The 15,768-nt window shown below is 36.9% G+C and overlaps 1 protein-coding gene across 1 annotated transcript in view; it reads right to left on the reverse strand.

Moving 5' to 3' along the window:
• COL19A1 (collagen type XIX alpha 1 chain) overlaps nt 1-15,768 on the reverse strand; it is a 317,873-nt gene that overhangs the window by 77,282 nt on the left and 224,823 nt on the right. The window contains exon 17 of the mRNA XM_011361196.1: nt 4,741-4,794. Within this exon, the coding sequence (XP_011359498.1) occupies nt 4,741-4,794 (54 nt within the window). The remainder of the gene's footprint in view (nt 1-4,740; nt 4,795-15,768) is intronic.

Genomic DNA, 15,768 nt, shown 5'->3' on the forward strand with positions numbered 1-15,768 from the left:
GACATTTACTTGGCTCTACAGAAATAATAAGGTATAATTCTTGTGTTTCTGGAACCCGTAGTTCTGCCTCAGATTCTATTCTAATTTTACTAAGTCATTTTGTACCCTGGTGCCATGTTATTTGAATGGGTTCTTACAAGCCTTTTGAATAAATGAAACAGCTATATAGTTTTGAATGTGTTTATTTAAAAGTCCCTGGTGAAGTGGTGAGGGTTGTGTGTGGCGGGGTACTAATTGGCCTGCACATTTCAAGAATTCTGGGATGTCAGAACATGCCCTTTGTTCTCTTGTAGGAAATGGTGAATGGGACTTTGGAGCTTATAGTCAGACAAGTAGGAAGACTCAAGCTATTCCAATTGCCATGAAGAGGGTATTCTCTGGAAAGAAGAGACTATATTTGGATATGTACTGGTTGAACCATAGGAGACGGCCATTTTCATAAGCTCTAAAGAGTCAAATTTCAGCAGTTTCTTGTGGCTCAATATAATAAAAGAGACCAAGGACATAAACCCCCTACCAGGACATGGGGTCAGTAAAATCTCCCAGTTTAGGTTCTGGGGAACATGAGGGAATATAAAATTAAAAAAACAAAAACAAAAACAGATTATCTGTCATGGACTAAATTGTGTCCTTCCTTCATGATTCACATGTTGAAGTCTTAACCTTCGGTGCTTCAGAATATGACCTTATTCAGAAATAAGTTCTTTGCATATGTAATTAGTTAAGATGAGGTCATACTAGAGTAGGGTATACCCCTCTAATTTAATTTGTGTCCTTAATAAAAACAATCTTTGAACGCAGAGATGTGCACACAGGGAGGATGCCATGTGAAGAAGGGAGTTATGCTGCTACAAGCCAAGGAAATACCAGAAGCCAGGAGGAAGGCCTGGAACACATCCCTCCCTAGCACCTTCAGAGAGAGCATGACCATGCTGACATCTTCATCTTGGACTTCCAGCCTCCAGAACTGTGAGACAATAAATTTCTGATGTTTAACCTACTCAGTTTGTGATACTTTATTACAGTAGCCCTGATAAGTTAAAATAAAATATGTGGCATAAGAAGGCATGCTCTCTTGAAAATAAGACCTAAAGCTGGCTCTAAGTCCAATCTCTCAGTTACTTGCAAGAAAACATTTCACCAGCTCCAAGTGTGGTAGACCACACAGGGGTGGGAAAGGACCCAGGTGGGTTTCCAGGTTCTCTGTAATAAAACTAAGATCCAAAAAGCCATATGTCTGTGCCTAAATCTATAATGTTTCCTAAAACTAGTGGATCCCGGGGTATAGGGAGAGACAGGAAGTATTTAAATTTTATTTCTAAATCTACCTGGTCTAGAAGGTTGCCTCCAGCGTTCCCAAGGAAGCTTTCACTTTCTGTGCCATCATTGGGTTTAACTCATGGCTTAGAAAGACATTGACTATTTGATTTTGGGGAAGGATTTTCTGTCCTTTCTAGTTTGTGGATATTAAAATGAAGTTGTAATTTGATACTTGAAAGGAAAAATAGATTATTTTGCTAGCAAATTGATTTTTTCTTTTTTTTTGTCAGCAATTTAGAGAAGTGAACACTAGAATTGGTTGCTGGAGGGCACAGCATCAATCTCCAACAGCTAAGACTGATTCTCTGCAAATTTCACTGAATATACTGATGTAAGATAATACAACTATGCATTTTCAATGTGGATCTTTAAAAACAATATCAAATGTAAAACCCTCCAGTACACGGCCTCCACAGATAACACTTTTTTTCTCCATCTAGAATGCTGTAAGGGGCTCTGGATCTGATGGCGTTTGCAGTTGACAGAGCCTATCGAATTTTTATTAAAACTCCCAGAGCTGGAGACAATGAAGAGCGGCTTGCTGGTTAGTGAGCAGATTTTCCTTAAGGGGAAGAATATGCTCAGCATTGCTGCTTCTTTGCAAACAACCTTGCAGAATGGGAGCAGCTGTTTTGCAAATTATTTTTGTGATGGAAAGGGAAATCTTCTACCTTTTGTTCTTTGCATCCTCAAGTGGGCATGCAAAAATACACATAAACACACTTAGGTAATCTTTCTGACCTTAGTCTCTCTCTCTCTGTTCCTCGTTTCCTTTTTTCCTTCCATATTTGCTTTTTGATTTGTGGTGCAAGGGGTCAGAGTTTTTTAGGCCTGAGCTTCTCCTTCTGATGACATAAGGGAAAAATCAACTCTTGTACAGGGACTGAGGAGCAATTCCTTTGCCTTTGAGGATTTCTGGGATGAAAGGATGAACCATGAGCTCTTTTAGTTTAGAAGAGCCTCGAGGGGATGTGCAAGAGCAGTCTGCTGCTCATCCTCCCATGGGTAGCTGCTTCGGCAGGCTGCTTGACTCCTGGAGCTGCTTCAAGCTTAGGAGCTGAAGCCAGGACTCTAGTGCAGACATTACATAAATCAATGCCAATTTAAAAAGGAAGATTATTTTAACCTTGGAATGTCACTTTTTATATCTCAATCCAGGATGCATTATTTAATCTTCAGGAAAGTTTCACTCTCCCCCCTCTTTCTTTTATGCTCATTTGCTACAGCCAGACCATCAGGCATGCGATGAATTACAAAATGAACCAATCTCAGTATCCAAAAACAGATGGGGGTGAAGGTGGGGGACACTGCCAAATGAAAATATGTATCTCGGTCATATGGCACATTTGCATCCCCCCTCCGCCCCCCCCACCTTTTATTTATAAAGCTGAGAGTGAGAAGGAGGAGTTTACCATCCAGAAACATTGGGCAGTGTAGGTACTGGGAAGGCGGGCCCTGCCTGTCTATCCATCCTGGTGGGACCTCACTGTAACAGCTCTCATTACTTGCAGAAGGAAACAGAATGAAGTGTATTTGGGAAGCTATCTTCCACTAATTCCCAGATGAGTCTAAAGCCTTCTGATGCTAAGTGCTTCTAATGCATCATTTGGGGAAGAAAAGCCATAGTCTCTTTTTTATCCAGTTATGCTCCAGCTCTAAAGCCACATTTTAAGCACATGTGGACTAAATACCCGTGAGCCTCTATCCTGGAATGGCTATAAGGGCAGCTGGAGTTCTTTTAGGTGAGACGATTAGCAAAGTTCAAAGTATTGGTTTGCTACTAGCAAGACTCTCTACTTGCCTGCTCTGGTCAGACCCCCTCCTTCCCCCCGCCTCCCGTTTTTTGAAATATAATCTTAAAGTTTAAAAATTTACATTCCCAACTTTAGACTAAAATATAAATGCTCCATATATCTTCATTTAAGGGAAAACTGACTCATCGGCAAGATAAACTATATATACAAGTAGTGTTGGGAGACTTGTAAAGATATGAGCTTTAAAAGTTTTGCAAGGAATAGCAAATATTTAAGTAGCTGAGTAGCAACTTGGTAAATTTTATACCAAGGGTGAAAGTAATATAGTGTTCTTTAAGTTTTTCTAGCTGACACTGTGACATCAGAGCCAACTCATTCTTATTACTTTGAAGGCTTTTGTGATAAATCTTATTTTGTAGTAGTTGTCATTACGGAAAAGCATTGTATCTTTATTGATTAATTTTAGACATGCTTCATTTACTTTTGTTCACTTGTGCCAAGCCCCAATGTTCTGAAAAAGCTAGAATAGATCTAGTCAGAAAATGTTTAATTATACCCCATTCTTCCTAATATAATTCTCCCTGGAAAATCTAAGTAAATGAGAGAATTTAAGATTGAATTACTAAAATAACAAACTTTCTACACTCTTGAAATATAACCACAAATAATCTAAGTCTTTATGCTGAACTTAACCTGATGAAAAAAGAATTGGGGTTTTAAAAATTAATTAGCTTGTCATTTAACGAACACTTATCTGAGCACCTGCTATCTTCAAGGTCTCTGCTGGCACACAGTGTCTCTTTGGGATTTCCAAAAAGAGAGGAATAGCAATAGTCAAGAATTTGTAGGAACAGAAAGCAAGAACACAGAGGAAAGACATAAAGGAGTGTCTCTAAATTTGTTTTTACTGTTGTGGCATAATTATTCACCAGTACCATATCAATGATAAGCTACTTTGTATATAACAGACCCTAGTCAGTGGAAAGAATGACTCATATCAAGTGATCAGACCCCAAATATTTGTTATTGAATGATGAGTCAATCAACAGCCTCATTTAGGTCTCTGAGTCTTAGTTCATTGTCAACACACATTCTTTTCCCTTTGTTGTGCTTCTTTGGAGATAGGAAGCAAAATTGTCTTGCCTTTTGCCACTCAGATACTTCCACGTCAGGATTCCATCCATTCTAATTGTAATCTAAAAACTTTGGGGAAGTTAAAAGTGGCTTCTCCTTGAAAGGTAGGGGACCCCCAGTTTTGACCTATGGTATGTAAATGCTTGCTTGAAATTTTAGTGTAGTACCTACTGGTTTTGATATGAAATCTATCACCTATTGTGCTACCTGGAGCTTCAAAGTAGCAAACAATCTCTTTCTGTCCTCAGAGAAATTAGATATATGATATTATCAATGGTGAAACATGATTTTTGCATTAAATTTTTGCATGAAGTTTTGCAAACTTTGAAGTAAATTTTTTTATATAGATAATATCTTGGTTTTGAAAAAAGATAGTGGGCAAATACTTTTTTTGAAACATTTTCAGTATGGAAAGATGTTAAGAATATATGATCATGTTTCAAAGTCTGAGCAGTTAAGAATTAAAGTTTTTTTTCAAAAATATAATCACACAAAAATCTTTGTATATAATATGTGAAAAAAGAAGCCATACCCTGTTATAATATCCACCAAGAGTCTGTTGTACTCCTTGTGTTCCAGGAGGTCCCTGTATTATAAACAAATCAATGATAAATACCTACACATTTACCAAAACAATGTGTATTTTAAAACTACATCTAAGAACTCTTGAAACCTTATAGTTAAGAAAAAGGAAGAGTCTTTTTAGTTAAGTATTCCAATTAACAGAGAATTACAGAGGCATTGACTCATCAGGTTCCTAAAGGTATTTTGAGGTTAAATCCTGAACGAATACAGGAGTCCTAATTGGGAGCATGTAACATTTTACTAGAAGATCAGCCATCAGTATATTCCTTATTAAAAGTAACTATACCCATGAAACTCCTCCAGGGAAGAGACTGTAGTTTCAGTTTATTTTTGATACTTCTTACAGGGCCTTAATCAATGTATTATAGAAATGTGAAACCGCATGTTATTAACCTAGAAAATATCGAAGAGTATGTTTTCTTTTGCTTTACTCTTTCGAATTAGTTGGGTGAAGATGGGCTGCACATTGACTTTCAGGCCAGAAAAAGATGTCTGCTCTAAAACCTCATACTTAAGAAATTTAAATACTCCTAGTTTTAGTTGACGTGGAAATATTCATTAAGCACTATGCTGAGCTCTGGGAAGATAGGAAAGATGTAAAGGCATTTGTCCCTAAAAATTCCAGGAAGAAAGAAAGAGAAGTTTTTTTTTCCTGAGTTTTTCAGGCATTACATTTTGGGGAGAGGGCCATAAGACAATATAAACCTTAGCACTATTTTAAATCAAATAGTTCAAGCCAAAAGAGTCAGCTATCTCAGAAAAGAGACTGCATATTTCATCTAGACCTCAAAGGCTCCTAGGAGGAGTGAAAATATTATAGAGGCAAAGTTCTCTACATTTTACCTCAGAAGACAAAGATTATGAACAAGCAAATCAAACATTACTATTATACAAGATTATTTTTTTAAAAAGGTAATGAAAGTTTGGAAAATTTTAAGGAACCATTGATAGCTGCACTCACTGATATAGTAACACCTTAGGTATATCGAAAAAATTAATGATGTTTAACTTTTATGACTAGTATTTCTTATCAACGGCTTGTGACTAAAGATATTTTCTTTGCATCGTGCCACTAAATGTAGAGGACACAAAGATGTAGTGATGGATGTCTCAAAGCAGGTTGGTATAACTCTTAAGAAAATAATAGGCCTCATGAGTAATGGAGCCGCCTGTGATTGGAAAGACAAATGATGCTGTTACCTTGCTGAAATAAAAACAAAGCTAATGTCAGAAAAGAACTCTCATGGCATTACATATTTTTCATGTTCTTTTTCTATCAGCCAACTTTGTCTAAAGTATTCTAGGTCAGTTAGATGAAGTAATGAGGAAAGCAATCACTGAGCTGGAGGTTGTTGCACAAAGTTTCTAGCCAAGGAGATGCAAGTTAAAAACTCATTCTTGAAACTCAGGAGACATGAGATTCCATACACATTGATCCTCCTACAACTATATAATGAGGCTAAAAATTTTAGATACTATATGTACTATCATTAACAGGTAACTTAGAGATATATGCATAGTAAGTGTTTAGTGAATAGTGAATGTGTGTTAATAATAGGGTAAATTAGATGAAAGAATAGTGATGTGGTGGGTAAATTTAGCTTCATACACATTCTTTCTAATAATTGGGGCTCCTAAATATAGCAGAACAATTAATAATACAGTCTCTCAAATAGAGCAAAATTTTCAATCAAATAATAATAGCAAATACTTATATAGTACTTATTGTGTGCCAGGTATTATACCAGGGTTTTTACATGAATTAATTCATTTAATCTCCACAATAACACCATGAGGTATGTACCGTCATGACTTTCAATTCAACAATACAGAAACCGAGGATTAGAAACTATTAACTGGCCCAAGCTGATATCACTGGTAAGAGGCAGGGCGAATATTTAACGTAGGCAGCCTGGGCCCAAATTCACTTCTCACCTACTCTACTATCTTAACTTAAAAGCAGACTCTTAGCCTAAAATAATTTTTGCAGGAATTTTTTTTTTTTTTTTTGTCATGCAGACCGTGCCTTCAAGGATACTGGGTGATTACTCTTCCATGTTCTACTCCCCATATTGAAATTAAAAAAAAAAAAAAAATCAACAAAACTTGTACTTGGCACTTCTTATGAGCCAGCACTGTGCTTGGTGCAGGAGGGGAGGAAATAAGCACTTTGCCTTTAGATGTAGTCCTACTGAATGGCCAAGGGAGGCCCTTTTATCTATTCCTGTATCTTCCATCACCTTCATACTACCTCTCAAGACATGATAGGGAGATTATGCCTGGATATTCCCTCCCTCAAAAAAAAATTCTTCTCAATCCACAACTGTACTCAAAATGCATCCTATTTGATTTTGCGGAGGTGGGGAGAGCAGGTGGTCAAAGGGCATGAGAAGAGGGAGCCTTCAAAGGGGCTCTGGAAAAAGAAGCAGGACAGTGGACAGTTTGATAGAGTTGCATGGCACACAACAGATAGCAGTATGGATGAGAATGGTAAAAATAATAGGATGATGCTAATTAAAAACTGGGTAAGAATTGGGTCTGCTCTTTTACAGACTGGTTATCTGTCTGCAGGGCATAGGTGTTTTTCATAAACACAGAATATAGTCCTCATCTGGAATCCTGACCTTGTTCTTGAGCATCCCGTTAGGGGTAGGGTAGGAGAGCTCAGTGCCGCTCCTCTCTCTAATAATAATAGCAAGAGCAGAGCTCACTGAACAGAGCTATTGGCCAATAGAAAAGTTTTAACAATATTATTCAGATAGCCACAAGATTAATAAACCTATAAAAGTTGTTTCTACATTTTCATATGTTTGGTTCTTGCTATAAAATATCATATCCACAAAATAAACACTCCAAATGTAGTCAATCTGAAATTGTAGGCTCTACTACTTAGTTGGCTGATGAGTATGATGATATTTTCTTCCTTTTTCTTTTAGTCACTGAGATATTTTGGGTACCACAAATTTCAAGTTTAATGTAAGGGATGTACAGCTAACAGTCTGCCCTGCAGGCAATACCTTATGCAAACTCTCCCAGAGGGCTGAAGAAACCCTGAAGCCACAGAAAGAAGATACCCGTATGAATCCTCAGGCAGTCTCACTGTACATTGACTGCAGTCAGCGTAGCAATGACTCACTGGGTTGTTCTGAAACTGTCAGTAACAAACGACCTCAATCAATGTGGAGATGGTGACCATATAAAAACACTATACACATAAATGCCGAGAGCAACTCTGTTTACTGTCTGAAAAACAATACAGACATTGGGGTCTTGGAATTGGTGGCTGTCTTACAGCCACATCCTCAAGAGATGTGCTATTTTTCTATTTTCTATTCTGGTACAAAGCACAGTTGGAGAAGATCCAAGGAATCATTTGTTTCCGAGTTTAGCAAGAGCTGTCAGTCTTGTAGACTATCAATCAACTCTGCAGAAGGAGAAGTTAAAGACTTGTGATAAGTGACAGGTCTCCTGGCATCACAGTTATAGTAGATGCTCCAGGGCACTTGAGAGGTCACTTTCTCTGAAGCTTGCAATTATAAGGGCTCGTCAAAGAGATGCATAATGGCCCAGGCTGAATGTAGAAGAGAAGCCAGCTATGGAGGGCACATCAGCCCTGGCTAATGCTCTCAGGAGCTCTACTAGGAAAATCATTTGAAGGTTTACAGAAAGGAAAAATGTCCCAAATATCTTGCTCATCATAGTGACCTGAAATATAGCCATATAGAAATCATGGCTATTTAATGTCTATCTTTCATGCAGTTCTACTTTATTTGTATTGGGTTGGGGAACATAGGACATCTGGGTTAACGTGATGAGTATACAATTATAGAGCAGCTTTAAAATGCTCATGAACTCCAGGGAGATACACCTGTTCAGAATCCAACTATCTCAGGTGTAATTATCTGAGGGGTCCATAAATCTGGAGTGGGGAAAAATCTTAATGTTATTTCCTACTGCAAAGAACCATATTTAGTGTGAAGAAGTGAATTAAAGCTTAGAGAGTGTATATGCTCAGCAATAGTTTAAGAAGATTTTTTTTTTTTGGCTAAAATCTTGTTAGATAGAGGTGAAAAATAGAGAAATATCATGATGTCTGCCACCAGTGTCATCAGATGCATGGTGTGAAAATGAGGAGTTGTTTGCATTATCATCTTCTTAGTAGATGCCAGTTTGGGCTACATATTCCCAAAGTTTAAGAGATGGGAAGACTTCTCAGTTAAAAACCATACTTCTTCAGTTCTGGTCTTGGCTGCACTTCCATTTTTCAGCTAGTTCATGTAGACACTTACATCGAAGAACTCAACTTTAGCCTTTTCTTTTTTCCTTTCCCTGCAAGCTCTGTGCAAGACAAGGTTCAGTCTTTTGATTTGGCTTTAGCACACCCTCGATATTCTGAATCAAGATCTCCATGGCTCCTCGGTCAACCATTCCACTCTCTCTCTGATCCTCCCTCCTGAGCTATTTTCCTTTCTCCCTTTTCTCTACACACATCGTTTAGTTTTTCATAACTGCTGACTAGCTTCCTCGAGCCATATGGTTGCCACTTCTCTCCAGGCACCATTGGTCTTCACTCTCTTATTAGGAACTCCCTGCGAGATTCACAAATACATATTTTCAGGTTTCACATAATTGTCTTCTGGCCCTGTGGGTTTCCAATTAACTTCAGTAGCAAGTTACTTACTTTTGTCATTACTTCAAATGACAGAAACCTCTCTGAAGAAAGCTGTATTAACCAATCTCTTCAAAACATGCAAAAAAATAGCTTTACTATAAGAACAGAATAGAAAGCTCATTACTGGAAAGTTATTTGGGCTAATTTTCAAAAAAAAAAAAATTCCAATTTTCTAATGGCTAGTAATAAAGAGAGAGATCAGTAATTATTTTTCCCTTGATATTAAAAAAAAATACATCATAGGAAGGTTAAACTCATTCATAGGAATGGTAAGATGAAGCATCTTTCAATATTCAGTAATCTTGGAAAAACTAATGTCTGAATTTTTCCTCTCACATATATTTCCATCTACAACATTATATATAACTTGGTAAAGCACATTTACACTGATTATAGTGGCTTATGGACGTGTCTGTTTTCCTAGTTAGAATGAAAATTCCTTGAAGGCAAGGAGTTTCCATCTTTTTTATCCTATCACAACACAGGATACGGTACATAGTAGCTCTCCCTTCCCTTAAATGTTCACTGAACTCAGTAGAATCATTACTCTTACAAAAAAAATTCTGAAGGGAAAGCCAGTTTCTGGCTTGTTGGCTTTGGTTAGAAGTGGCAGCAAACAGAGAAGAGGTCCTGCTGCTTTCAAACTCAGGGACGACAGGTCCAGCAGATTCAGATTAATCTAGGAATCTGGCTAAATACTGAAAACAAAAGTGCAGCAAGCTCCAGTGGAGCAGAAGAGAGCTTACGAATGTACTGTTGACCAGAATTACAACATAGAAAGTTGTATTCTAACTCTGAGAGAAAAATCAATAATACTCTTTTAGATAGAAAATATTTGAGAAATCGATCCTGTTTTCTTTTAAACACAGATCCTTTTATCTTAAATATTTGCTCAAAATGAAATTTTCAGTGTCTCTTGGGATTTAATTATGTGAGTTAAACAGTTGTATTTTTATAATGGATTATTTTTTTTGAGAATGCTTCTGCTACATTTTTTTTATGACCAAGGAGATGCCAACACTCCCTTCCTCTACCCCCAAAACTGCTGAAAATGCTCAAACAGCAAAATATGATTTTTGAAACCAGAAGGTTCATTAATGTTGATATTGTTTACATTTCAATACAGAAACCTCAAGTTCTCCTTTTTGGGATTACGATGGGAATAGGGGCCAGACAGTATGTATTAGATAAAATTTAAGGCTCTTGGGAAGGAGTTTTTGTTCATCAAAGTATCTTACCCACTTTCTGGTTTACGCCTAAAACTCCATAAAGAAAGTTTGATTGATTTGGCACTAGGTTTTATCACCAGCTCAAATTCAAATGTTCCTGGGAGATGTAATACTGATGCTTCACATTTACATAGCTTAGGATAATTCTAAAAGTGTTTTCACTTATATTTCTTGAATGGCAGGGTGATATGATTGCAGAATACATGATTTCTGATTTTTATAATAACTAAGTGAGGTGGGTATTATTATATTCCCCATCTGTCATGGAGAAACTAGAGACCTCCTCCCACCAAATCATAATAAAGAAATGGTAGAACCAAGTTTAAGAGTTGTTCTACTCTAATATATTCTTAAGAATTATGTATTAAGTGTTTCCTGAGAGCAAGTTGGATGATACAGAAAAGGAGAAGAGTAAAGGGATGGTACTGGGGAGTAGAGACAGAAAAAGATAGCAGTGAAGAAGGAAAGGGGTACAGAAAAGAGAGGATGAAAATCCTGAAGACTGATTCTTTGCTTATACCACCATCAGGACTAGCACTCTGATTTTCTGGTGTGATGGTCTTAGAAATAGAGCAATTTCTTTTGAATCGAGTATTGAAGTTAATTCTGACTATATGAGTTGGGAAATCAAATAGAAATAAACTCAGGGCAAACTCAGGTTTCAAGCTAATCCGAAGGGCATGTTTCATTTGTTTGGCTAATACACAAAGATACATTCATGAAATTGGAAATACTCTCATCCTTAAATAGGTGTTTTTCAAGTGTTTTGGTTCACATTGAAAATAAAATCTAACTATTTTTCTAGATGATGAATATGTCAATAAATATATTTAGATCGACATTCTTAGTTGCATAATTTTTTTTTCTATAAAGACTTGAATGGAAAAAAAAATAGAAAGGAGGGGAGCAAAGCAGAAGAAAAAGTTACATGAGGATGATAAAGATAGATCAGGAAAAGTATCAACACTTTTACTTTAGAAATGGTAGGCCCTGCACTAAGTCCTGGGAGAGTAGGACAAAAATAATGAGCAAATAAACGGCAGAGAATGATAAAATGGGATAATGATAATAACATTGACAAATAACAATAGTTACCTCTTGAAAATAATAGCTGTGTGTCAGGTATATATATTATTACAATCTAATGAGGTGAGCATTATCCTTATTTTACACATAACAAAAGGTTAATCATCTTATCCAAGGTCATACAAGTAGACAAAAGCCAGGTTTCAGCTCATAGCTTTGATCTTTTAACTCTTTCCTTTGTTTGCCTCACAGTTAGTGGGGTGACATATAGGAAAATAAAATATCAATCATCCTAAAGCTGCTTTAAAAAATCAAGCAGGACATTCAATAGTAAGAGGTCAGAGAATCCCTTAGTAGGATACAGAACCAGTAAGGGCCATGCAAAGAGAGCTCTGGGACACGGTGTAGATACATATTTTCAAAGATTTGGATGACAAGGAGAGATGAAGAGAAAGTGACCAACATAAGAGGAGGGTAAGGATAAAAGAGAAGAACCACATGCAGACACAGAGAACTGTCAAACTCATGGAAGGCTTAGATTAGAGAGAGAAAGAGAGAGATTTCTGAGAAAGAAAAGGAAAGAAGCTGGCAATCTTAATGACCATCTTAGTTAAGTTTTGAAGACCAAATGACACCAAATGAGACATAAAGAGTCATACTATTTATGAGATAAGAAAAGGATAAATAAAAGTGGCCATAGTTGGTAGAAAAAAGACTGGCTAACCAAGAGAGTAATATTGTTTGGAGATGATTTTGATAGGCCGAAATTCCTGTGAGCATGAAATTGCAGTGAAGAACAGCTGTGGGAAAGCTGTCGCACTTAATAGAGAAAATGAAATACCCTTCAAACAAGAATACAATAGAGCCATTGTATTTGTTCTAGAGGAGAGATTTGTGTATTAGCATTCTGGGACTTTGAAAGATTTCAGTAATACAATACACTGGTTTAAGCTTCTGTCAAGGACATCTTTTGGGGATTTCCTCTAAAAAAAGGAATAGCAGTTTTGTTAGAAGCCAGCAGCCACACGTTCATTCTTGGTTAATCTCTGGAAATTCTTAGCAGCACTTTGATCCATGGTCTTCTCTTGTGTCAGCCAGTTTTCCCCTGACAGTGGCATATACCTGCACCATATTTTGAGAGATCGATAGCTCTTGAGTGTCTCAGTCTAAGATACTGCCAGCATCCTTGGTTCAGAAGTTCAGAAGCAGTGCTATTAACAGGTGAGGAATTGCAGCAAAGGCATCTTCTGAATCTTGAATGAGAATTTTTCACATCTGCCACTTTGGACATTTTTCAAACTATTCCCCTGTGTATTCCAGGAAGTACTGAGCTGGGCTTGTCTCCTCTGGCCTGCATACTGAGCTGTGTAATTGAGGGAACTCAGGCATAGGCAGTTTATGGTTGTATGAATAAGCAAAATACTCAATATGTGACCTGATTGTTTTCCGAAATTGCACAGTCCCTGGTTTTATTTGTCATTTTGGAACAGGAGTGGGAGGATGAGGCTGTGACAGTGAATGCATTCAATGGGTATAATTAACTCATTTCATAAAAGCAGATTTTCTAAATTATGCTATGATGCTCATAAATTTTTAACACTTTATGTTCCACAGGGGGAAATTTTTTTTTAAAGGTCCTTATTTTCCTTGATTTATGAAAGAAATCAATTGAATTGGTGTAAAGCCACTGCATTATTGATAGCGTGGGATATTTCTGACTGATTTCCATGGCGTGATGGTTAGGAAAAAAGATTCCTCACCTAATGCTGCTAGTACACTTATCCATCCATAAAATGTTTCGTACTCATCGCTCCCCTGTATGTCCTGCTAAAGGAAAAATATTATTTGTCAGCTTCCTGCAATGTAAGGAGCAGTAGGAATTTTGAGAGTGCCTTGCCACCCCACCGAAGCAACATCATTGACCCAGCACAAGGTGATAAAAGCCACAGGGGCATAAAAACTAGTAAGAATGGAGATGTGTGAAACAAATTATTTGTATCCATGGTGTCCCCAAAAGCTCACTACCAACAAAAACTATATCTGGGGAACAACTATGCCTCCACCTGCTTGCCTGACCTCAGGAATCTCTCAAAATGCACCCAAATCAAGGGAGAAGTTGGCTTACACAGCATGCACCTATCGATAACTTTGAGTTTCTGTTTACTGTAATTAAGCGATAACACTCACTCGCTTTTAAAATGTTGGTTGAACGACAGTCCTTCCTGTGTGGAGAAAATGCAGTTTCCAAGACAAACTGCTGTGATTTCAGATATCCAGGTTGGTGGCAGTGGTTTATACACTGCCAAGTTACACAGAAGCCAAGAGAATGTGCAAAATTTGAATAGTTGGGGACATTCTGAACAGAAAAGAAGCAAAATGAATGATCTGTAGGTTTTATTTTGGGGTGGTTGTAGTCTCCACTTTCAACGTCAATGTGTGACATCAAGGATTCTCTCTGATCTATCAGTTATACTAATGATAACTCTACAAATGACAATTTTTTGGCTCAACTGAACCCCGTGGTTAAAGAGGGTGCACTCAGGGAAGTTTTAGAAAAAAAAAAAATTGATGATTTCGTTTTTAAAATACCTAGTCTTATTCTACAAAAGCACATTCTAGGTCAGTGAGGAAGTACTTAATGATATTAACCTTTGCTAATCTAATAAGATGGTTTTCCTGTTTCTTAAAATAAATTTGAAATATTTCAAGTGTGCTGAAAAACACAGAAAATTATACAATAAATATCCGTGAATCTACAATCCAGTGTTGTCAAACCCTACCTATCTGCCATATTTGCTTCAGATCTTTTTACTTTTTAACAAAAATACGTATATAGCTAGAGCTCTTCAAGTCTCATTTTTTACCAAATTCCCTTCCATGTTTCAGATCTCCCAAATAATGCTGAAAACTTGTTGCTTCTTTAGTCACATAATTTCTTTTGATCAAAATAGTTTCCTATCAAGCTGTAGTTGTCGTGCAGAGAAAACTGACCACATGGATTTAGCTAAGCCCCTTATTTTCCAAGGCCCAGAGTTTTCTTATTGTGAAAATGAAGATAATGTTTTCTTGCCTACCTCTCAGAGTTATACACTGGTAAAATTAAATACTGTATGGAGATGCTTTTGGAAACTATATCATCAAAGACAAATTATAAGATTATTTAGGAAATGAGTCTCCCTTTCTGAATATTTTCTCAAAGACAAATTATAAGATTATTTAGGAAATGAGTCTCCCTTTCTGAATATTTTCTCAAAGGCCAATCAGATTTATTAAAATCTAATTTTACCCATCACGAAGAAATGGTGTTTAATCCATGTACTGGCCCAACTAATAACAAGTTTGGTGACCACATCAAGGATTTCAAATATCCTGTCCCATCATCGCCATGCATAATGCGTGTCAGTTCAGATGTCTCGCTAATTTCAATAACATAATTCAAGATGAAAAAAGTAGACAGTGGCTGTAAGTTAAAATCCTTTTTCTCTAGAGTGTAGCTATAATTAGGAAAAACTCAGAAAGTCAGAAGGTGTCTACTAATGTCCCACTGCTGCTGTTCATAGGTAGAGAAAAAGAGAAGTAATTAGGGAATTGAACCCAAGTGCTAGTTTTCAAATTCTCAACCTGATATCCCCAGCTGCCTTACTTGCATGTCTACGTATTCTGTGGCAACACAAGGTGACTCTGGAATTTTAGAAATGTTGGCAACAGCTGTTTTGTCTGAGACCATGACCCTAGTGGGGGACAAATGGCGATAAAATGATTAACTGGCCATGTCATGATTTTATTGGTCTTATGTATCCTTATTTTAAATCTGAGGAAGTCATCTTATTTTTATTAAGAAATGAAATTACTATTCCCATTGACTCAAATAAATGATTAGGTTCATTTTCTCTGAAGATATTATCATTCAGTACAAGGCCTTTAGTCATTTAATAGACCCAAGAGACTAAGATTCTTAGCTGAAAGGAAAACTGAGAAATATCACAAAACCCTGATCAGTTCCAGGCTTCTGAAAGGGATGTAAAGATTATGAATTAGATTCCCATTG

The sequence above is a fragment of the Pteropus vampyrus genome, unplaced genomic scaffold (genome assembly GCF_000151845.1).
Source record: "Pteropus vampyrus isolate Shadow unplaced genomic scaffold, Pvam_2.0 Scaffold64, whole genome shotgun sequence".
Classification (NCBI taxonomy): domain Eukaryota; kingdom Metazoa; phylum Chordata; class Mammalia; order Chiroptera; family Pteropodidae; genus Pteropus; species Pteropus vampyrus.